The sequence below is a fragment of the Peromyscus leucopus genome, chromosome 3, assembly GCF_004664715.2.
Source record: "Peromyscus leucopus breed LL Stock chromosome 3, UCI_PerLeu_2.1, whole genome shotgun sequence".
NCBI lineage: Eukaryota > Metazoa > Chordata > Mammalia > Rodentia > Cricetidae > Peromyscus > Peromyscus leucopus.
The window spans coordinates 47,294,763-47,319,983 of record NC_051065.1 but is presented as its reverse complement, the minus strand read 5'-3'; the positions used below and the strand labels follow the sequence as shown (position 1 = coordinate 47,319,983).

The window sequence follows — 25,221 nt, the reverse complement described above, 5'->3', positions numbered from 1 at the left end:
AGAACCATTTTTCTTCCGCCTCACTTAAAGCTTTCCATTTCTAATATTATACCTTACATATAGAAAGCAATTTTAACTTCTCTAAGCTTTTTCACATGTATTATTATCGCTCTTCAAAATAATCCTGCAGAGAAGGTATTATTCTGATGCCGAATTTCTGAAAAAAAAATAAAAATGCTTTCTGAAACTCAAGGTACCAATTGAATCACAAGTAGGTACAGTTCAGGCATGGGTGTGTGAATGCCTACACACACACACACACACACACACACACACACACACACACACACACGCGCGCGCACTAAAGACAGACACAGAAAGACACAAAGAGACAGAGATGGAGAGAAACAGAGTGACAGATAAACTGAGATTCACAAACAGCTGTGCAACAATATCATAATTTAAGTGGCATACCAGAGTCTGGGTAGACCAGGTACGCCTATACTTTATTTTCCTCCAAGTTTCGAGGTCTATATTTCATGTAATCGTCCACAGACCGAAATTCCCTGTTCATAACCCAGAAGGACTCAACTCTACCACCTGTTCCTTGAGAATCCAGCTAGACACAAACTAAAGACAGGAGGCAGTTTCTGGAACTGGTTGTTGAGTTCCCTGTTTGAGATGGTGGAGGCCTCAGGAGTTCAGAAGAGCTGTGGGTTAGCTTGTGTAGGGTACACTGGAGGGACAGCCCCTGGAGATATTCAGTATGTGGGCAGGACCTTACAGGATAACTTCAAAGACTCTGTGTTAACTGAGTGGCATATAAAACGTCTGAATTGGGACAATGACACTTTGACCTTGGTTGTTTCTCATTATAAAGAAATGTGTAGACCATCCCTCTACCTTTGCTCAGCCCGTTAGATGTTTTTAAAGTTTCCAGAGGCTCTGACTTTAGCATGGATGCTACCAAGGCCAGGGACTTTATAACACCGTCTGTGCATGTTGAGCAGGCAGGAACACAGACAACACAGATGAGAGACACAAGAGGGACAAGGACCCTCAGCACCCCAAGCTGCTATTACTTCATATGGGCCCATGTGGATGTCTGTTTTAGCTCTGAGATGGCCTTGAAGTCTGGAAACAGACATTCGTGGTGTGTGTATGTGTGTGTGTTATGTGTTGTGTGTGTGTGTTGTGTGTGTGTGTATGTGTGTGTGTGTGTGTGTGTGTGTGTGTGTGTGTGTAGGTACACATGCATGCATGCATGTGTGTGGACACCTGAGGAGAATCTCAGATGTCATTCTCCGGAATGCATTCTACCTCCTTTGAGACCTCTCATTGATGAGTCCCAGAGATCATCCATTTAGCTAGACTGGCAGACCACAGAGCTCCAGGGATCCTCCTGTTTCCAATTCCCCAGTGCCTGAACCACAAGCTTGTGCCACCGTGCCCCATATGTTAATGTGAGTTCTGGGTGTTGAACTCAAATCCTCATAATCACAAGGCAAGAGTTTTACCAGCTGAGTCATTGGCCCGCCCAGACAGTCTTGTTTTACTACATTGTTTTACAAATGAAAATGTAATTCCGTTAAACCAATTATTGTCTATGTACCTGCTGCATCAGTTTGCTAGCACTGATGCAAGCGGGTGAAGTGGCTTTACCAATAGAAATTTATTTTCATTGTTCTAGAGGCTGAAAGTTCAAGACCAAGGAGTCAGCGGTGTGAACTGCTGTTGCACTGTGTCATTTGGTGAATAACCACAAGGGGAAAGTCAACACGTGTTCACTACAAACAGGATCCTCCCCCGCCCACACACACACCTTACAGAAATAGAGAATTTCATACAATGAGTTTTGACCATATTCATTCCATCCTCCAACTTCTCCTAAATTCACCCCCCTTTCCTTACCCACCCAACTTTATGTCTTCTTTTTCTTACCCATCAAGTCCAAACTTTGTGTTGCCCATGTATTCACGGATGTGTGGCTTTCCATGAGAGTGCGGTTGGTAGATCTACCATTTGGTCTGGCTTGGACTTGTCTGGTTCTTGTGCATGCTGTCATAACCTCTGTGAATTCCTGTGGGCAGCTTTCCTGTTGTGTCCAGAGGACACTGTTTCTTGTAGTCATTCACAACCTCTGGCTCTTTATAGTATCCACGCCCTCTGGCTTCACAGTGATCCCTAAGCCTTGAGAAGAGAGGATCAGTACAGATGTTACTTAAGGCTGAGCATTCTGCATTCTCTTATTCTCTGCCCCTTGGATATTTGTGGGTCTTTGAGGTAATCAATATCTAGTGTAAATGGAAGCTCCTGTGGAGAGGATTGTGATATGCACTAATCTATGGGTATAACAATGAGTCATTAGGAGCCAGTTTACAACTGTGTCCGCTTAGCAGAATAACAGTAGATTCTCCCTTAGGACCTATGACCTCTCTAGCTATACATCTTGACCCAACAATAGTATCAGATATGGGTTTCATTGTAGAGCAGGACTTAAATCCTGTTACTCCTATGATGTTTGGTTACTCCTATGATGTTTAAGCCACTATTGCCTTGGTGGGCATGTCTTGGCAGGCCAGTCATACAAAGTATTTTTTCAAACATTTTGGCCCATGGTTGGTGATACCCACAGGTGTCCAACTTATGGCTTTGGAAAGGCCACCCAGGGTCTGGAGCAATAGCTTAGTTCAAAGTGCTTACTGCCTCTGCAGGTTACCCAGGTTTGGTTCTCAATACCCGTGTGGCAGCTCACAAGCACCTATCACTCCAGTTCTAGAGGATCTTATTCCCAATTTGGGCTCTGCCAGTACCAGGCACATGGTGTACACATATATACATGCAGGAAAAATAACATTTATATACATAAAATAAAAATTTAAAAACTAAATGGCCAACTCCATTCTCTTTAGCATTGATGCCAATTTATAAATGGCCCAGTCATTAGAGCTTCTTGACTTGGAATGGTGCGTTACTGTAGCATATATACACTGGGGTACAGGATAGCCTTGTAATATAAAGATATAGCCTCAGGAATTTAAAAAAAATCCCTTCTACCCTGGGCTTGTGGTTTCTGGGTTCTACTCCTGGCAGTGTCTCAACCTGGAAGATTTTCACAGCTTGCAGAAAAAGGCAATGCAGAGCCCCATCCCTTGTAACCTGCTCACTTTCCACACACATCCAACATCTTGCCTCATCCCAGCAAATCCCAAAGGCACTTTGATGTAGAACCCTGTGACCTGCCTGTTGATGGCTGATGATGCAATGGTGTATAATTCAACAGGTAATTTATATTCTGTGCAGGTCTGAACATAGCTATAAAATGTTCTCGAGAGCTGAATGCTGCTGGGGCATTTAATCTAAGTGAAGGAAGGATTTAGTGTACATCAACTCTCTGGGATGAATGCTGGAGGAGGGATCCCCCCCCCCCCCCCCGTCTGCTGATTTGCACCTCTAAGATTTTAATGATCGGATGGGGACTGAAGGATGATCTTAGGGAAGAGGGTGCTCCTCAGACACCCCAGTATGCATGCCTACAAGGACATTTCCACAGCAACCTGAGGGCTTCTGGTCAGAACAGAGACCCCTCTCGCCACGTAGCAACAAAGGAACCAGCCAGGGCTGGGGACACAAAGACGTCATCTCTCATTCCTGGGAGCAGGAAATGTCACACAGATGGATCTCTAGCTCTAGAAAGCTGGAGAAATTGTGTGCCAGTGAGGTTTTTGGGCACATCTTGGCCACACAAGAAATAGATATTTGGGGAAATGCCCATGCACACAATATGTAACTGATCTGGATTCTTGTGAGAACCCTCACACGGGCCTTGGTTTCCTAGGAGATGGCTTCTTGAATTAGTAAGAGCATTCCCGCTCCCTCGTGCCTCGCCTGAGGCCTACAGTTTGATGTTATTTCTCTATAGGGTCCACTGCTGTGGCATGACCGCCATGGCTTCTCTGAGCATCACTAAGGGGTGTGGAAACACTCCTGCTACCCTCCCCTTCCTTCACAGGCTAGCACAGCAGCGACCGAACAGGTGACATCATCGTGTTGGTCTTATGCACCTGCAGTGAGTGCTCAGAGGGCGCCGAGGGAGGAGTTAACTCTGTGGCTGTGAATACCAGCTTGAAAAGAGTCGCTCGTGCTCACTATATTACAGTAGTACCTGGATGGGATGGAAGTACTCCCTGGGCTGCTGATCTAGTGCTCCTGGTGACAAAAGAATTAGCTGTCCCTGAACAATGCTGGCCTGGCCTGGCATTTCTTAACATTGGTAACACATCCCACAGATCTCTATTTCTATGTTGTCCTGACCGAGGCATGATACTCAGTCTGACTTAGATGCAACACTCCCATGATGCTGTCACTGTGGTCTTTCTTGACCCCAGATTAGACAGTAAGCCCTACCTTGGGAAGTTCTGTAGGAAGGGCAGTTGGGCTTCTTAGGGCTTCCCAGTGTGCTGACTGAACATCTCACATTCCAGACACTCCCTCCCGTTACCTAGGTGACCTGGGATGCTTCACTACCCTCTACTACGTGAAGTAAGGCCTTGAAGGAGCAAAAGAAGCCAGAGGCTTAAGGGAATGTTGATTGGGTTATGAGTGTCTTAGTCCATTTTTTGTTGTTGTTGTTGTTTGTTTTAAAAGAATACAGTCCTGGCAATGGTAGTTAATCATTGTTGTTGGTTGTTTTTATAATCTTTACTCTTTGGGGGGCCTGATACCCAGCTCCCAAATAAATCCATACATGGAGTCTTATTCTTTCTTATGAATGCCTGGCCTTAGCTTGGCTTGTTTCTAGACAGCTTTTCCTAACTAAAATTATCCCATCTATCTTTCATCTCGGGGCTTTTACCTTTCTCTTACTTCTGTATATCTTTTCTTTCCTTCTTATTCTTATTCTTTCCTGTCTGGCGTGGGGCTAGGTGGCTGGCCCCTTCTTTTCTTGCTCCTTGATATTTTGATCCGCCTCTCCTCCTATTTATTCTCTCTGCCTGCCAGCCCCACCTATTCTTTCTCCTGCCTTGCTATTGGCCATCAGGTGTTTTAGGCAGGCAAAGTAACACAGCTTCACAGAGCTAAACAAATGCAACATAAAAGAATGCAACACATGCCGGGCGGTGGTGGCGCACGCCTTTAATCCCAGCACTCGGGAAGCAGAGCCAGGCGGATCTCTGTGAGTTCGAGGCCAGCTGGGCTACAAGTGATTCCAGAAAGGCGCAAAGCTACACAGAGAAACCCTGTCTCAAAAAAAAAAAAAAAAAAGAATGCAACACATCTTTGTATCATTAAAACAAATGTTCCCCCAGCACAAACAAATGTAACACATCTTAAATTAATATTCCACAACAATCATGATTGTTGTCAGCTTGATGGAATTTACAAGTATCATGTAACAAACCTCTGGGAATGCCTGTGAGGAACTTTCCAGATTGAGTTGTGGTGGGAAGACACACTTTTAGTGTCGGCAGCATTGGTCTATGAACTGGGATCCTTGACTGGATAAAATAAAAGCAAGTTGAGTGCCAGCATATCTCTCCCTCCCCCTCCCCTCCCCTCCCCTCCCCTCCCCCCCACTTCTTGACTAAGGGCACAGTGTGACTGACTGCCTCCCGCTCCTCCCACCACGCCCACCCTGCCGTGATGGACGGAAGTCCAAACTATAAGCCCAAATAAACCCTTCCTTCCTTCAGTTGTTTTCGCCAGCTAGTCTGTTGCGTCAGTGAGGAAAGGTAACTAAAACAGCTTCGTGTTGACTTTGTAGTCAGCAATAGGCCAGATCCATGACGGTGGTGCTAAACGATCACCATGACACTGAGAAATACCTCACCTATCCCCATGTGGTATTCTTGCAGTTACTGTTGCATAATGGTGAATTTCTCAGGGTTTATGTACACCATAAAGTGACATACAACTGCCTCAGACCGGGTGTTTGTTTGGCTCATAGTTCTAGAGGCTGCCAAGTCCAAAACCATGACACCAGTCTCTGGTGAGGGCTTTTTTTTTCTTCATCACGGGGCAGGAGGGCATCATGTGGCCAGAGCAAGGGTGTTTGCTCAAGTTACTTTTCTCTTCTTTGTTAAAAATAGTTTTTTGAACATTTTGTTTTTATGTGTATAGATGTTTTGCCTGCATGTATGCCTGTGCACCAAGTACATGCAGTACCCACAGAGGCCAGAAGAGGGCACCAGATTATTTGGGACTAGAGTTACAGAAGGTTCTGAGCTGCCACGTGGATGCTGGGAACCGAAGACCACTCACTCCTCTGGAAGAGTAACCAGGTGCTGTTAACTGCTGAGCCAACTCTCCAGCTTCTTCCTGTCACGAGAACACCACTCATTTCATGCCAATTACTCTGCCACCTTTCTACACCACCCACTTACATATGAATTTAGGGATTCGGTTCGCAACAGACGAGTTATTGGTGAAAATATGCACAGGATAGCATAAGGGTAGCACTGAACTCTTTGCCCAGAGAACACCTGTGACATGCCATTTGCCTGGGATGGGACAGTTAAGAAGGACACTTACTTTCCCTGGGCATACATGGGGCAATTCCTGGTCAGAGAAGAGCAGTCACTGGCCGAGTGCTCAAGAGGAAAAGCAGGAACCTGCAGCTCCAAAACAACAAATGGAGGCTGAGGATCACCTGGAAGGCTGGAGGAGCTAGCCAGGAAAGTACAAGGCAGCCTGGCTTCAGGGCAGCCTGGAACCCCAGAGATAGCCAAACAGAGAAGGCTGTCAGACAGCCAAGAAATTACAACTAGCAAGAGAAAAAAAAAACAAAAAACTAGACTCTGGTATTTGGCAACCAGAGAAACATTAATTAGAGATGGCAGTGACATGGAGGAGGTGGAGGGGAAGCTGTGTTTGGAGTTGGAAGTCTGGTCAGTTTCCTCTCCTTTGCCCTGGTTGGACTAAAGGGCACCGGTTGGTTAGAGCAACCATCTCAGAACCCTGAGATAGCGCCATTCTTGCCACCAGGTGTTGACAGGACTCAGAGACAGGAGCGTGGGGAACAGGGCGGAAAGGTGCTACGTGACATTAGATGTGTGATTTCTGGAAGGGCCTGAGTAGATAGCCCCAGAAGGAGGTGCGAGCTGTGGGAGAGCCATCCAAGGAGGCTCACATGCACAGCCAGCTGCTGTTGGGAGCTGCAGCTTCCTGCTTGCGGATGGAGTTTACAAATAGGGACATTAGACAGTATGGGTCTGCAGGGTGGCACTGCCTGTGAGCCAGCACGTCTTGTTAGTGCAAGTTCTCTTCGCCTGTAGCTTCTTGGAATGACACCATATCTGCTTCTAACTGGACTCCTGAACTCTGAGCCCAGGCCAGCAAGACTCCTGGCACTAAGAGGCCAATTAGTTTTTATTTCTCATTCCTACCAGCTGGGACTGGCTGGCTGTGGCTGGCTGCCTGGAGACTGTGTTGAGAAGTCGGAGGCTTCTTGCAGGGCCAGCAGGCAGGAGGGTTGGGACTCTGAGCCATTTCTGCCAAAGGTATGGGCTTGTCATTAGCAGAGAAGCCACTGGATCTTGCTATCCAGAGGATGATCCATGCAGTGGCACACCTCAAGCATGTCAGTGGTCTCCAAATGGTGTAAGTCTCAGGGACGCTTTCTCCCGGTGAAATTCCTCCTGGAAACAGATCAAAGCAGAGCTGTTTTGCTCAAAAAGGGGAGAGAGAGCTGGGAGTCTCTCGCGCTTCTCCCCTCTTTCCTAGTGGCAGATCTAGAAACATCTCCACATGAAACTATTTTCAAACCACTGGGGAGGGTGCTGCTTTACAAGAAGCCAAGGAAGATCTCTCTGAGGATGGCATTTGAATTGAGAGCCAGGAGCTCAAGGCCGTTTTGGACAAGAGAAGGGGTACAAAGGCCGGGTTGTGGAGCCTGCTTCTCTAGTTTAATATCTCAGAGAGGAGCCAGAGTGTCTGGCTGTGTGATCAAGCTAAGACATTCGCTCTGATAGGTGGACAGCATCCACTCAGGATTCTCCTTGTGGAGAAGGTGAGAAGTTTAGATTGCTACAAGCGATTGGGGGTTCCACAGCAGGATAGAACAATCATTTGGCTGGAGTTTAACATTTTCACAGGCTCTTCTATGGAGCAAAAGTAGAAGTCAAAACACTAGGGGTCTATTAGGGTAGTTGATGTAACATGGAAACTAGGCTTGGGTTGTAGCAGTGAACGCCTTGCTACTGAGAGATGGGGCAGGTGTCTAGCATGCTGCTCCATACCAGGCATGGAGCCCCGGGAACAGGGGCCCTGGCCAGGCTTGTCCCCCTGCTTCCCAATGAAGCGCTCCTCATCCAGCACTACTGTCTATAACGAAGCTGCTCCGACCCCCCCCCCCCCGCCCTGCATGTTTACTAGTCACTAGGGACTGCTACACCAGGGGGACTTAGAGTCTCCGCTTTAGCTCCCCGATTTCTCAGATGGAGGAAGCAAAGGCTCAGAGCTGATGATAATAAACCCATGTTTATTATCCTAATCCCCCGTCCGATGTTCTCTTTGTCTTTTTCTCCACTTTTCATTTATGCATGGCTTATATTCCCTACTACATCCTAAGCTGCTTTTTTCCTGCTTTTTATTTTAGTTTTAATTAAAGATTCTTTAGAGCAGGGGTCCTATCTTATCCCCCCCCTTCTCTCACCAACATCTATCACAATGATTAGTTCGACCAAAAGTTGAACAAATGTTTGTGGATTGGTTGTTCTGGCTCTACCAAACCCACTGCCAAGGAACTACCGCCACTTCACCCATCATGGCAGATCGACTGCTCCCCCTAGACCTGGTGCTGCTTACACCGCTTCCCCCTACCACTCCCTACGCTGTCGCTTCTGTGCTCCTCAGGTTACGCTCGCAGGCACTAGGTGTTAGCAATGGAGAGCAGGCTCCCCACCAAGGGAGGATGGCTTGAGGGTAGGGGTCTTGTCCTTCAACTGTTTTACTCCAACCCCGGCTACTGCTAGGTCACTGCTGAAATCCCAGTCACCTTTCTTGCCTCCCCACTTGCCTCTCAGTAAGTGCTCACGGGGAGCAGAATGACTAGTCTGCAGGCATGACCTCAGAGGCTGAGGCCGGCTACTCCATTTTCCCTGTAGAGTGAGCTGAGTACGGACTCATTTCTGAGGCCTCCCTGTGGGTCCCAGCAGTTTCCTCCCCGTCCCCGTGTGGATCTTCTCTCCCAGCCAAAGTCCCTGCATTTGTTTAGTGGAGGGGGTGATGAAGCTGTTGAGATAAGATAGCTGTGTTTCCTAGAGTTTATATAAAGTCCTATGTGACCCGAGACTGCCAGAGCTTCTGTTCATAAGATGCTGACTCGGTCCACATCCCCATCTCAGAATTTACCAATCCTGGTCTAGAGCCATGATGCTCAGTGCCCAGAACAACCCAAAGGCAGCTCAGATTTGAACTTACCCCACTGTCGGATGATACTATGTAAGTACTTGAGCATGTGTGTGCATACATAAGTGCATGCGCTCATTCTAGTCTGTCTTAGTTACCTCCCTATTGCTTGATCGACTAGGCAACTTACAGGAGGGAGGATTTATTTGGGCTTAAGTGTCCAGAGGGATGAGAGTCCATCACCATCACTGTGGAGAAGCATGGCAGAGCAGGCTGGCATGACAGCTGGAGCAGCAAGCTGAGAGTCCAAATCTTAAACTACAAGCAGAGAGAGAGAGAGAGAGAGAGAGAGAGAGAGCTGAGTGTCACGTGGCTTTTAAACCTTAGAGCCCACCTCCAGTGACATATTCCCTCCAGCAAGATCACATCTCCTAAACCTCCCCAAACAGCACCACCAGCTGCCAAGCAAGCATACAAGCACCTGAGCCTATGGGGGACATTCTCATTCAAAACAGCCCATGTCCTAAGTCTACATTTTAGAAAATTCTACAAATTGCACACTGACAGATGGGCTTCTAGGTCAGCAACAGAAAGATTCTCCACGCAGGCAGGTTTGATTTGTTGGAATTTAGAGTGTGTAACACTTATGTCAAGACACAGCTATCTTTCCTCTGCTTCTGAACAAGAGGTTGTGATCTGGAAAGTCTATCTATTGAGACTTCATCATCTTAAGAACCATCAGAGAGTCTCCTCTGAGCCCTAGGACCCAGGACCAGTGAGCCAGGGTGCTTCTTCCTGACTCCTGTAAGTCTGGGGCTACTATTCTCATTAGTGAGGCTTATATGTACTGTTGCTGTTGCCATGGACATGAATGCATGAACTCATAGCCTGGCATACACATACACATGTGAACTGCAAATACATGTATGCACGTGTGCACACATATATTGATGTGAGCATTCATAAGCACATACATACACTTGTACATATATTCACAGTGTGGTACATACACATGTATTTAGTCATATGGCACTTGTGCCCAAGTTGTCCTGATGCCTTTCCATCGTCTCTACAAACAATCATTTCTTCTCTTTTACTGAAGAAAATGTTTTCATACAATATATTCTGATCACAGTTTCCCCCTAACTCCTCCCAGATCCTCCCCACCTTCCCACTCACCCAACTCCATACTTTTTCTTTCTCTCTCCTTAGAAAACAAACAGGATAAAAAGAAAAATCACAAGAAACACACACAGACACATAAAAATAAAACCCATAAAAATACAAGATCAGATCATTCTTGAAGCAGGCATGGACTGATCTATTAGTTGGACTTCCTGGCTCTGCTCCCACCTCCCAGACAACCCATACCTTCTGTAATGATCACAGCTTTCTCCTGGCTGCCTCCGTATGCTCAGGAGCCCTCTGAACTTCTCAGTGGTCCTTGGAAACACATATTGGAGTCAATAGGGGGCCTCTTAGAAAGAACAAGCTTCTCAACTCAGGAGCTGCATTCACAATGTATTCGAGCTCCTGTGGACCCCTTCTCTAGCCACTTTTTTTTTCTTTTCTTTTTTTTTTTTTTTTTTTTTTTTTTTGTTTTTTCGAGACAGGGTTTCTCTGTGTAGCTTTGCGCCTTTTCTGGAACTCACTCTGTAGACCAGGCTGGCCTCAAACTCACAACGATCCGCCTGCCTCTGCCTCCCGAGTTATCACAGAAACAACTTCAGACCTTGGTCTTCATTCCCAAGTGAGAAGTCAATAGATCCAAAGTATGAATACTTTTAACAACCCTTCTCTGGAAAGCAATACCAGCCTACATTTTTCCACAGAGCTATTAGATGGCCCATATTTCAGTGCCTTTATTAGTTTTGGAGAGGATCAAAACCAACCAGCCAACAAAAACAAAACAAAACAAACAAAAAACCAAAAACACAAGACAGAGGGTGAGGAGATAGCTTGGCCAGTGAAACGCTTACTACATAAGCATGAAGACCTGCATTCCACCCCAGGACCCAGGTAAGAAAGCCAGGCCCAGTGCTCACACTGTGGTGGCAGCACTGGGGAGGTGGCACTTGTGCCCAAGTTGTCCTGGCAGACACCTGTGGCCAGATAACCTTGCGTATGCAGCACACACCAGGTCGGTGAAAGATCCCACATGAAAGAAAGGCCAATGGCACCTGAGGACAGACACCCAAGGTTGACCTCTGGCCTCCAAATGCTCATACACATATACCTGAAAACACATGTTCAACACATGCACAGACATGGGGACCGAGGGAGGTAGGGAGGGAGAGAGAGAGAGAGAGAGAGAGAGAGAGAGAGAGAAAGAGAGAGAGAGAACCCAAAAATCCAGAACAAAATTTGGCTAACTTTGTGCTTTGAATTTTCTTTTTCCCTTCTTTTTTTTTTTTAAGATTGACATTTATTTTTTGTTATTTATTTGTGTGAGTGTTGGGGGATAGATGCACCTGAGTGCTGTACCCTAGGAGGCTGGAGACCAGAGTGCTAGGATCCCCTGAAACTGAAATTACAGGCAGTTGTGAGGTGCCATGTGGGTGCTGGAAATCAAACCTGGGTCCTCTGGAAGAGCAGTCAGTGCTCTTAACCGCTGAGCCATCTCTCTAACCCCTATGCTTTGAATTTTCAATTCTTGGATTATGAATAACATTGAGCACATTTTGTCTTCACTGCCTATTCATATTTCTTCCTTCCTCTATGATCTGAACTTTGACTGGCTACACTTATTTCTCCTTCAGTATAATCCTTTGTCCTAACAAGCATGGACAAATCATCTGTCCTATGTGTATCATGGTAGAACACAGAAAGCACCTGGAATTTGGGTGGACAATTGGCCATGGATAGGAAGGAGCCAGCTGCCTGGTGCCAGTCTTCAGTAATACAATGGAGCTGGAGACAGTGGTACACACATGTAATCCTAGCTCCTCAGGAGGCTGAGGCAGGAGGATCACAGAATGAAGACCTGACTGAGCTACAAAATGAGTTCAGGTCCAGCCTGGGAATCTTAGCAAGTCTAAAAACAAATAAATAATAAATAAACATAATAGAAGAGCTTGGATATAGCCTAGTGGTAGAGTACTTCCCTTGTATGCATGAAGCCCTAAGTTAACATCCGGTAATCAACCCCCCTCCCCAAAAAAGAAGTAAAAGCACCATGGGTAAGACTATAAGCTGAAATCTAGCCACCTGAGATTGCATCCTGGCTTCCCACCTACCTGCTGTGTGAGTGATGTTAGGCACGTGACGTAACCTCTTGGGGCCTCAATACCCTAGTTGGTGAGATAGAGATGAAAATACGATCTGTGTAATAGGGCTGTGTAAGTAGGGGTGGAGGGGGCTGTGAGCCCCCCCCCCCCCTCTTGCTGGAATGTTTGCCTTGCTTGGTCTTGTGCAGGTGACCATAGCTGCTGTGAGTTCATGAGTCCTGGCATGTCCAGGACTCCCCCGTGAATGCTCCAGTCCTCTCTGAATTCTGGCTCTTCGACTCTTTCCACCCATCTTCCCACACAACACAATGTGATGGTGTACATGTCCCATTTGTGGCAGAGAATGCCACTGACACTGACTCTCTGCATTTCAATTAGTCACACAACACTTCTCCATTACTGAGTATGACTGCAGCTACTGTGGCCATTTAATGGTCATAAACTTATGAACTTCCTTGTCCTATCCTGCATTTCTTCCCTTGTTCTCCAGGAACCTTCTGGAAGACATAAGATGTGATAGTAAAGAAACCCAGCAGTTACCAAATTTTTCATGATGGCTAGAAAACATAGCACACTGCTTCTCCTGTCCCTTCCCTGGGAAAGAAGTTTATCTCACCTGTTAATAGGCTGTGTGAAGAATATATTTTAGAGAGAGAACCCTAATATCAAGTAGATTTTGTTAAATTTTCTCATTGAAGCGTGTTGGCTATGTTAAGTGATGTCTGCGTGGACAGGGAGACTGAGAAGGCATACGTGTGGGTCCCATGGTTTTGACTTAACCACCACCCATAATGTAAAGGAGTATCTTAGAGGGCCAGCTAGTTTTCCATGGAACATTTTCCAGAAGTGTTGCCTTACAGAAAATGGAAAAGTTTTTCAAGAGTCAGGTAACTGAGTCAGGCTTTTTTTCTTTTTAATGGCCAGAGTTTTTGGTGACTAGATTAAAGAAAGAATATTTAAATTTGTATAAGATATTATATATATATGAAAGAAAACAGATGTTTTTAATTGCTCTACCAAATGGGATGGTTTGTGTTTCCAATGAAAGAAGCATATTTTAAATACTTTATAAAAAATTAAATATCCCACCCTATATAAATCTCTAATGAGATACTCATTTGGGGGATTTTATCAAAGAGGAGACTTCCTGAGTTTGTCCAAGATAGGTAAGAATTGGAGAACCCAGAAGCAGTGGGTCTTTAATGGTGCCCTCCTCCCATGAACTTCTTTTGATGGTAACCTTGGTGACAGCGGGCTCTTCTCTAAATCGTCTCATCTCTCCCACTTAAAAGAAGTGTGAATGAATGTAACAATCCTAACTTCTCTTCTCTCTTCCTCCCTTCTTCCTTCTCCTTCTCCATCTCCCTGCCCCGTGTTTCCTCCCCTGTTCTCCAGGAACCTTCTGCATCATCTCACTGTGCACCTGTGTGGCTGGGATCAACTTTGAGTTATCACGTTACCCACGCTACCTATATGGACTTCCAGATGACATCAGCCATGGCTATGGATGGTCCATGTTCTGTGCATGGGGGGGCCTGGGCCTCACGCTAATCTCGGGATTCTTCTGTACCTTGGCCCCCTCTGTCCAACCTGTCCCGAGGACCAACTGCCCTAAATCCAGACCAGAAAATGGGACAGTGTGCTAAAAAAAAAAAAAAAAAAACCCATACATATATATATATAAATATATATATAATATACATATATAAAATGAAACTCAATCAAGATGATGCCAGTGCCAAGGTAGAGTTGAGTTGGCTCAGGCACCTGCATCTCATCAGACTTTGTGTTGCCTCATCTCCAAGATGGGAAAAGTGTTCCCATCCTGTGGCTCTCTCATCAGTTCTTGACTTTGGCTTCATGATTTCTTCAAGACAGAGTGAAAGCCACCACCACCTGCGGTAGCATCTTGACCCCTGTCACTCATAAGGATGTGGTGGTGAACTGGAAGGGACAGAGGCAGTGGTCTGAAGCAACACAGATACACAGAAGGAAGAGCTACACTCTAGGCCATCAGGAAAGGCCACCACCACCCCAGCCATCATACCATGGGGAAACTCAGTCCCTTGAGTTCATAGAATGTAACCACATCTTCGAGGCCATTTTCAGAACCACTTCTCTGCTCCTCCTGTTCTGAGCTCCTTCCCAGCCCACCAGCGACACACCAAGAGTGGAAGAGAAAACAGACTGAGAAGGAAGTTTTCTCTTTGTGGCCAAACCGTTGGACAATGTCTTAGAGGTGGGAAGGGGAGAGAACATGCTGAGAGGCAAGATCAGCATCAACAAAAGGACATTTCAGTGGATGCTCGGAAAACCCAGTCTTACCTTCCAGCTGCCTTACACCCAGTTAAACGAGAGGCCACCCTGTCCTCCCCTGCCTGCGCTCTCTGGGCAGATCGAGCCTTCGAGCAATGCTGTGATATGTGTGTGTGCGTGTGTGCATGTGTGCATAGGTTTTGGGTGGTTGCCTTTTTCTTTTCCACTCTTTGAATGGAAATATCATCTTATTCTTCTCTCTCTCTCTCTCTCTCTCTCTCTCTCTCTCTCTCTCTCTCTCTCATTATTATTGTTTTTGACCCATTATGGAGGCCTCGAGATCTGGGAATTATACTGAAGGGCAGGCCTTCATGGGTGCCAATGCAGCAGCTGCAGATCCCTGGAGAGAGACAAAAGTGTGTGTGTGTGTGTGTGTGTGTGTGTGTGTGTGTGTGTGTGTGTGTGCCTGCCCATGCACTTGTGTATATGTATGCACATGTGGTGGATATTTCCTGAATGTGGGGTTTTATTGTTTGTGTTGCACTTTTTTTTTTTTTAATTTCTGGTACAGCTGAAATTCCCAGAGGGCAAAACCAAGAACAAAACCACTGGGCCAGAGAACCCTGTGGTACTTCACAGCATGGTTCTGGAACTCTGCAAGATTTAGTCCACTAATTTTGGAAGTTCAAGACACAGCTGGGCACAAAAGTCCTAAGAGAAGAGGGGGAACATACAGTTCAGGAGAGAGAAGGAATATGGCCTCTGGTTGCTGATGTACAAGTACATATACCAAACAAGACCTTCACTCCCCATTGTGGGGGCTGTCCTTTGTCACCAGACATCTGCTCCTTTTCTAGGGGTGAGCCCTGTACAGATGAAAGGAAATGGGTCACATGCAGAGAGAGCACCTCCATGTCCCATGGGCTCAAGTTTGTATGATATTATGTAAATTAATGGAGAACTCTTGACTCTTTCCTTTCCTATCCCTTTCCTCTTGATCTTCAAGACCATGAATCCCAAAAATAGCTATCTCTCTTAGTGGCTAGCACCCAGACTGAGGTGGGACAAGGCCATCCAGGTGTCTCAGGCTTGCTTGAGCAGATTGGCACTGGGTGCCGGCAAGGGAAGAAGTCAGCCAGAGCTGTGAATGCCACACGGCAGGAGCAGCTCATGGTTACCTTGGGGACCCTGCTGGTGCCAACTGTCCCTGGGGAGGCAAAGAGAGAATCCTGAGCTGGCGCAGCCATGGTCAGCCAGGCAGAAGGGGAGCTGAGCTGCTGCAGAACAGGTCTGCTTTGGGAACTTGCCAACCACTCAGCAGCCTTCCCTCCCCTAAGTGCTCCGCCATAGCTCCTGTTCTCAACCTCTTTTCCTACCGGACTGCTCACCTACTAACAGTTTCCCTGTCCTCCCTCCATCTAACAGGCTGCAGGGCCTGTCCGTCTCATTGGCCTTTGACTCTCCTCTCTCTCTCTCTCTCTCTCTCTCTCTCTCTCTCTCTCTCTCTCTCTCTCTCTCTCTCTCTCTGTGTGTGTGTGTGTATCTATCAGGGTGTGATAGCCAATGGGCTTCAATGTGGGTAATTCTTTGCCTGTGTCTCTCTGGTGCAGTGTGTGTGTGTGTGTGTGTGTGTGTGTGTGTGTGTGTGTACCTATATAGAAGTATGGATGCATTTCTCAAGACTCCCTCACCAGGGCCCTGGTCAGATCCTACAGTAGGTCTTACATGTGAGGACCCTGAGTGCAGGAGTACCAGGTGAACAGGGGGAAGCTGAGGGTCAGGGAATGCTACTGGCTTCCAGCTGAGATTCTAAGCGTTGTTCTTAAGATAAGCAGTGTATTCTAGGATAGGGAAATAATTTTCAGAAAAAAAAAACAACAGTTTTTTTAATTGAGAATTTCCTTTTTCTTTTCCTTTGAAAAGCTAGATTTTTCTCTTAAGGTGAAGGACATACTTGGGATTGGAAAATGAAAGTACCTCAGATTGAGAGGATGTTTGTCTTCCTCCAGGGTATCTTGACCTGAGCAGGGACAAGTCGGTGCCCACGAACATCTACTTGGGGGCACAGAACTTGTCTGTGATGGAATATTAATTCCAGTTGTTTTCCAGTTGCAAAGAGATGGAGGAAGCTAAGCTATCGACGATTTGCTATCGACTAAACTTTTCTTAAGTAAACTTATTTGAACATACGAGTTCACAGACCTCCCATTTATGCCCTGTTTTTTTTTTTAATTCATATTCATCATAAACAGATCATCTGCTCTATCCAATTGCCCAACTCTATGACAAACTTTTAATAAAACTCACTGGCTTCCTTTGAAACATGAGCATTCCTGAAATATTAGATGGACTCCCAGGAAGAAGATAGATTCTCTGGCTCAGTTGATTCAACCCACCATCAGCAGAGCAGGACTTTAGAGTAACCTTCTCGCTCACTCATCAACCAGACAGGTGCAGACACATATATGCTGGTGTCTGTACTACTTAGCAACAAAAACAAGCTCTGGCACCCTCAGGACGGAAGTCTCCATAATGATAGCTGATAGATAGCAATCTCTGTCCAGGTGACCTGATCCTCGCATCACAGGGGATGGACTACTGGTTAAAATAAGCCCCTCTCAGGCAGTTTCTGGAGCTTTCTGGCTGTGAGGTGGCTAGGGAATGAGTACAAGAGAGAGCATAGAAGGAGAAACACTCTAGTTCAGACTCCACTAACTCTAAATCATAGACTCCAACCTTCTGAGGGGACTGAGAGCCAGTGGCCTCTGCAAGGCCCCCAGTGCCTACCCAGGTCAAGTTCAGATTCTTTTAGCTATGTGTCTACAAGGAACATGATTGCACATGCTGTAGGCTTTGTGCAAATGAGCAGTGTGAGAGCAGCTTCGACATTCCCTTGATCTCTCCTAGACTGGAGGTTTGGGAACGTTGGGGGTCTAGCTGTGAGTAAGTACAATTTCTTTTCCTCGTTTGGAAGTTATGGCTCTTTTTCTGCTTTCCTCTGCCTACGGCTTTCCTTATGATCAGTTTGTGACAGTTGCCTTCTGAAGGAGGAGAGGAACTTCAAGCACCCCTCTCCTTGTTCACCATGGCCCAAGGTCTCACAAGGATGTGTGTGGATCACTGACATCCAAATATAAGAAAGAAAATGTCTCTTTCAGCTTCAGTCACCTGGCAGCCTTTCAGCAGCCCTCTTTCTCACCTCTAGAAATCGTGGAAGCATAATTAGACAGCTCCACCAGATCAAGATCAGCCCTCTTTGGCCTCAGGTCCGCGAGTGGAGCCCTAGGCCCTGGCACCATCCTGGTATATTTTCCCTCTGTCCAGGGTTCTATCCAGGTATGTCACTTTTCCGCCATAGGAGAGGGCACCCTGAGACTTTACATCTCCTTGGTCATCCATATACATAGTAAGCGACCTAACAGGAAAAGGCCGCATGTGTCTTCCTGACTTCAGGAAGATGTGCTATTTAGGTCCCCAATGCTGCCCACCTAATAAAATTCGAAATAATGAAGTTAAACTCATGGCTCAGAACATTTGGCTTCAACTGTCTTAGGATGGGAACATCTGTCCACTGACTTTCAGTCATGGAGTGGAAGAAGTGGGGATAAACCCAGACACCCTCTGTCTTTGTTCAGGTGGCCTATCTGTTGCTTCTCCTAGTTCAAGGGAATCTTCTTTTCTGAACATGTCTCTGCTGTGCCTGGGCTGAGTTGCCCCAGAGAGCACATCTATCCCTCCCCAGGGAAAAAGGATGTCAGAAGAACTGGTAACACAGATAGTAACAGGGAAGCACATCTCAGCTGGACCGGCCTGGGTACTGCCTTCCAGCTCATGGAGACAGAGGAAAGGGACGGGTTTTTCTTCCATGCAAGTCCAGCAGAGCAGATGCTTACAGATGATGCCTCTCAGAGTGTTGACTTCTAGGATTATGTTTACCATCTTTCCATTGATGTTTCTATGCCACAAAACATTTCTTTGACATTGTTCCTAGTCCTTAGACTGGGTTATTACTAGCTATTGAGCTCCCCCCCCCCCGAGGAATACATGCTCATTATAGAAAACTAGAAAAAAAAAGCATGCAAAAGACTGAGAGACCAATCATAATCACATCATTCTGAGGCCTCTACAGTGGGCCCAGTCATAATGGTCAGCACCTCAGAAGCTCTTCAGTGAGTGGTTGTCATTGGGGGGATAAATGGGGCCAGGAGGACATGGCATGGCCACCGAACTGGCATCAGGAATTCTGCGTTCTTGGTAGCAACAACACAAGCCCCAAGGACAGCAAGGAGGTCTTTGAGAAGTCATGCCAGAGCTAAAGATTACTATTTAGGGACTTCTCTCTCTCTCTCTCTCTCTCTCTCTCTCTCTCTCTCTCTCTCTCTCTCTCTCTCTCTCTCCTACTATTCTTTTTCTTCAGGTGCCATCTCAATCTAATCATGGGTATAAATTCACTAATTAAGCTACACTTGTATAACACAGCCATGACTGTACATTTCATTCCACTCTGTACTGATATGATTTGTGACTCTGGGCACTGTGTCTTCTCCATACTTGAACTTCCTTTCCTCATCTGCAAAATGAGGATGGTGATAACGTTTTACCTCATGGTATATTAAGGGTGACAAAGAAACTGCAAAGCGATTTGCAAACATGAAGTGTCTATGAATTATGCACTGTTCAAATTACCCGTTATCGGCAGCGTAGCCACTAAAATGGAATGGTTCCATCAAGGCTCTGCCAAGTGCAATAATGTGGAGAGGGGGGGGGCATCTTGGTTGCTGAACTAGAGTGTAGCTGTCCAACTGGAGCACATGGGGTCCACTCCCCGCTTCGAACCCTCTGGAGGAATTGCCTCCTTCATATTCTTCACCCATTGCCAGGCTCACTTCCTTTTCTCCAAGGCCAGTTTAGCAAAGTGCAGGCTCATTCCTGTTGCTTATTACCAGAAGTGATGGAGCGAAGAGACCATGTGGAGGCTAAGAGCATACATAGATGGCTGTAGCAGTTCACCTCTAAAGCAGGTGTGGAGTTAATGCTGTTTGTTTGTTTGTTTGTTTGAACAGTTCTAGTATCATTCCTAGCTGTACATGCTCATGTTGGGGAAAAGTCCGATTCTTAAAGCTCTTAAAGTTCCCTCATGTTTAGAGTGAGGATTAAGTATAATAGAGTGAGAGGCCGCTTCCTCTTGTCAGGCTGCAAAGCTAGTGACTTCTGAGTTCTGATAGGAGGTCCTCTGAATGGTTTATCCAGTTGAACATTGCCCAGTATGATCTTGCTTGGGGCCTAGATTCTAAAGGGGAAAAGAACAGATTCCTCAAAAGAATCCCCACGCTTTTCTTCTTCCCTGCGTGCACCGAGACTTTCTACCAGAGAATAACAAGTCCTTGCTCTCTGTATGACTAGAGCCCAGCCCAAAGTAAGGGTAATGGTACCCCTGCAGGGGTGGCTTGTTCAGGGACAAGAAACAGAAACTGGGTCCCAGTCTAGGCATCACCCAGCTGCAGCTCAGCCTGGCATCTCCCTGACACATGCCAGCCTACTACTCTTCATGCCTAAGGCCTGTTGTGACTCCCCAGGGAAACAACCCTGTGTCCCCCATTTTTCTCCCCTGGACCCCGAGCTTTTTCTATCCTCTCTGGGTGGCCCATAGACCCATTCTCATTTGTATGTACTGGTGTGTGTGCGTTGTGAGTGTGCCGATGCCTTCACACAGAGATTTCACCGAACCCCTCCTGTGCCCCTCCCCTGCCCCACCCCACTGCCCACGGTGTGACTGTTTCGCTCTTCGAGACTATCTGTAAAAATGTACAAATAAAAGTGAAAGCTGGAAATAAAGGGGAGGGGTATTGCACCTACTCAAATGCTGAATAGAGCCCTCAGTTTTCTGAGGACTTGTGAGGACTGCCCTAGAATCCTGACTCTGGTGGCACTTGAAGGGAGGGATACCTGTCACAGGAGAGTTTTCTGGTTGTTTCCCTGGTGGTTGCTCATGCTTGCTTAGTACTCTGTTCTGAAGACGTTTGCCTTTAAAGTTAAGTCACTCTCCCCCAAAATAAGAGCATATCGTCAAAGTTAAAAGAGTGAAGGTCATGGCCGACATTACCCAAAGACCTGACCTGGGGTGACATTAGGGACTTTGTTAATAGATCACCTGGAACCTTGGGTGCATCTTGTGACCTCACCATGTATCCATGTCCTCTCACCTCACAGAGAGCAGGGTGACTTTGGGGACTCATGGGACACCAGGTCTCCCCCGTCCATTCTGCTGCTGTTTGTACCCTTGCTGGCTGTTGCAGGCTGACTGAGCTGAGGCAAATCAGGAGATGCTTTCTCCCTGTTGCTCTTGGCCCAAGCTGATATCCCTCGGAAAGTAACCTCAAGCCAGCAGCCAGTTTGTGTGCAGAGTCCAAAGCCTTTTATCTACCTGTTCAGTCCCAGATGCCTTGTCCAACCCACTTTGATGATCTCGTCTTGCTCTCTCTGCTGATAGAGCGTTGCCTCGTAGGACTGGGGCAGGAGAAAGAGCATCAAAGGAGATGGTGCGAGTGAATTGCTTTACCAACTGTGGCTTGCCCTACAAATGTGGCTTACTGTGAGAAGACGCAGACCCTGGCCAGGGGACATTATGAAATGGGAAGGAAAAAAATAAAGGTGGTTCTGGGGCTGGGGTGGAGGCTGTGGGTAGAAGATGTGGTGAGATGGACTTAGAGGTTAATGAAAACTTTGGGATGAAGAAATGTCTGTGCTTCCAAAATCCCCTTAGTAGAGTGACAGAGAAATATCCCCAAGGCAGTAATCCTGGAGTAGGAGGGATTAGGATAGCACAGGGTACGGATAATCAATCCTGGAGTGCAAACAGCTGCCAGAGAAGGATAGTTTTCTCAGAGAGATGCACAGCTTTGGCCTATGCCAGCACCCCCTCCACTCATGACTATAGGCACCTTCTGTCTACACCTTCCCTGTCCCTGATGGACCTTGGTAACCTTCCTTGAGACTTGTACAAGGAAGGTGATTTAGACCACTGCTGCCCAATAAAATTTGACACGAGATATGTATGCAATTTGAAATATCCCACTGGCTGCATTTTAAAGTGCCAACCAAACAGGTGAAATTAATTTCCATACTATATTTTAACCCAGCATATGAAAAATATTAGCACTTCAACATGGGATCAATATAAAAGTTACTGGCATGTTTTATGTTCTGGTTATTTCAAATGAAAGCTAAATCTAAGGTGAATTTTACCCCGAGAAAACATCTCCAACTGGCTCAACCACATTTTCAGTGCTCAAAAGCTGCATCAGGCTTCTGGTACCCGTCTAGGAGAAGCCAGCATTAGGTCTGTTCAGAGACTGAGCAGGATGCCCTTGCCAATGAGTCACTCACTGCTGCAGATTTCAGTATGGGGAACAAAGGCAAAGGCAGCGTTTGCTGAGTAGGAAACAGAGCTAGCTCCACCATGCTGTCTCACCTCTGGAAGTTCTACTTTCCCTGCTTAGTGAGGGGAGAGAGCTGCTGTGAACCAGCTACATGTTATATCTGCCACAAGAGGCATTAGTGCTATCCCTTGACATGGCCCTGATGACCTGTCAAAACCCTAAGGGGAAAGCAGGCCATGTGCCCTTCGACTGTAGGAGCATCAGCCACCATCCATTCTACCCATACAGATGTCTTTTATCTCATAATAAGGGATAGACAGGCCTCCCCATTGTTAAGAATACACATCTCTCCCACTTCTTAACATCTGGTGGAGTCTCCTGCTAAGAACATCTCACTGATATTTGGAGCTGTTTAATCCATCCTCCAATTTCTTTGATTTTTTTTTTATCTTGAATGCTGAATGGAGATATGGGAGAAGAGCAGCAGGCAGACTGTATCTCCTAGGAGGTGGCAGATACAAGTTCTGTTCTTACACTAGGACTCAGGCCACCATTTCCTACCTCTCCTTTCTGCTTAGAGATCTTCCTTAGGTCTAAATAAGCCTCATTTGTGTGGGAAATAGACAGGTAGTGAGATCTTAGGGCATAGAACAGAGTAAATATAAGCAAGCCTCTGGGCATTTTCTAGTCATTTCAAAGAGCCGGTATGATAAGGCCTGATTCACTTAAAATCTATCATTCTGGGCCCCATGCTGCCGAGCAGGGGAAAGGGAGCTGATTTGGTGAGTATGTTTTATATGTGGTCATTAGACAGGGACCATCGCCGGCAAAACTCTCAAACACCTGGAGTGTTTATGGTCCGACAGATTATTGCTCAGTCAATATAAATTTATTTACCTTCACTCTAATTTGCATAGTGCTTTCTGATTGGTTAGACACAGTGTGGCGTATACTGCAGGATTCTAACAACGACTCTCCCCTTGGAGGTAGCAATTCCTGTGGTTATTGGTGCTAAAAATAAGATTAAATATTATGTTAATTTGTTCTGATATGATGTGAATAAATGTATTGTTTAATCTTAACAAGAATGCTACATCTTATCAGATCTATTGTACTGTCTGTTTCTTCTCATAATTAATTAATTACAGGAAAGGTGATCCAAACCAGATCTCAAAACTCTTGTGATCTTCTAAGAGGAACGTAACAGGGAAGTGGGAGGGGGGAATGAAAAGGAAAATTACCAGGTTCCTGTGACTTTGAAAGGACTGAGGAAGCAGAGAGCATTTGGGGACTTCACTGAAACTGACTGCATCTTGCAATTTTCTTTTTCAAATTGGCAGAAATATTGTTATTTCCATCGATTGAAGAAAAAAAGTGTCTGGTAATTAATTAAATGACTTGTTCATGGAAAAAAATAAAAATAAATAATCTGTCAGTTGTGGAATGTAAACTGATTAAACAATTAAATAAAGAAGACCATGTTGTGTGTTTTAAGAAGCCGTGTCTGCTCTCTGTTTGGGGGATGGGTGGGAGGGGGGAAGGTACAGGTGCAGTATTTCCTGGAGAATGGTGTTCCCTGGGGTTGTGTAGAGAAATAAATTGTACGATTCTTACACAGCTAGCTGAAACGCTAATCCAGAAGGAAACTGACAATAGACATTTCAATAATGTGCTGGCCAAAGGTCTATGCTTTGTGGATTGGGGCAGAGACAAAAATGTGCAGATGGAGTGAAAGAGAAACAAGAGGAAATTTGTTTTTGTTTTTTTCTGCCGTCACAGACATTAAGAACAAGAAATTCATAGGCTTCATGAGATATTGTGGTTGCTAGTTACATTCCATCCCCTTGACCAATTTCCTAGCTACCAGCAAAGAGGAAAACTTCTTAGTCTTCCCTAGCTTGGTCCCTAACTTAAAGTCACATTTCCTCTCTACCCACCTACCCCTCAAAAGCTCCTGGCACGTGTATGACAAGGAATGCTGGGAGAAAGAAAGGTTAATTGGAGGTGAGTGCTTTAAAAACGAGTCTCATTTCTCCATCAGTATCTCTAGGTCTAAAGGAGGAAACTGGCTTTGTGTGATATAAGTGGAACATGAATTTCCTAAAAAGACATGGCTAGGTAGAAGCCTGGGTAGTCAGACTCCCATCCTGGTGTCATCTGGACCACTGGAATACAGTTGTTGGACTCTGGCCTTCACAGATTGCCCTGCTGTTCTTCCTGCTTCTCCTGCCCTGGGGATGCACGGCTACCTGTCCCCACCTCCTCTAGAGTCCCCATGTCGCTGCTTTGTGAAGACAGTAGCTTTTGATTTATAATCCCAGGCGGGTGCACCGTGGAAGGAAGGTAGGAAAAGTATACATCCTTTTCAGCTTCTCTCTTAGGTGGGCAGCTCACGCTGTCACTCAAGTCATTGAAGTAGACTATTCCTCGGACAGAGATGCTAAGAGGCCAAAGAGGGAAAGAGGCCCCTTAGAGCGGGACACTGCAGGAAGAGGGAGGGTTCCCGAGTGAGCGGTACCCCACTGTGTCTCTGCAGCACACACCGAGTCTCCAAGTGGCTGTCATACAAATCATGGCCTTTGTGATAGCTGCCTAGATAGAGAGCCTTCTAGACAGAAGCTGGAAGCTTCCACGGGGCGATATATTCAATGCTGGACACTGTGAAAGACTCAGGGCGGCTCATTACATAGCTGCACGCATCTAGTCTGATTTAAAAAAGAGAAAGCTGCGGATTGTTTTTTAAAGAAGGCATCTTGAGGGTAATAAAAATAAACAGAAAAAAAAAAAACATTTCAACAATAAGTACCCGTCAGAGGAGGGTGACATGTCATAGATGTGGGGAAGATATCCTGAGTGCAGAAACACCGGAAGAAACCATAGACCAGATTTCCCAAGTGGCATTCCCCCTAATCATAGATGAGATGTCCCTTAAATGAAGAGATTATTGATCTCAAGTGAACATCTCTGAGGGAGGCAGGTGGTTAAGGCCTCCGCCTCACTGGGCACAGGTGATGAGGACAGGGAACCTGCATTTACCAGGTCCTATGACTTCAGCATGGCAGCCAGCATTC

General features: G+C 46.1%; 1 protein-coding gene across 1 annotated transcript in view; it reads left to right on the top strand.

Annotated features, from left to right (window-relative positions):
- LOC114684442 (transmembrane protein 178B) overlaps positions 1 to 23,647 on the top strand; it is a gene marked incomplete at its 5' end in the record, with an annotated part of 47,541 nt that extends 23,894 nt beyond the window's left edge. Inside the window, 1 exon segment of the mRNA XM_028859031.2 lies at positions 13,911 to 23,647. Within this exon segment, the coding sequence (XP_028714864.2) occupies positions 13,911 to 14,161 (251 nt within the window).
- Positions 23,648 to 25,221: the final 1,574 nt, after the last annotated feature.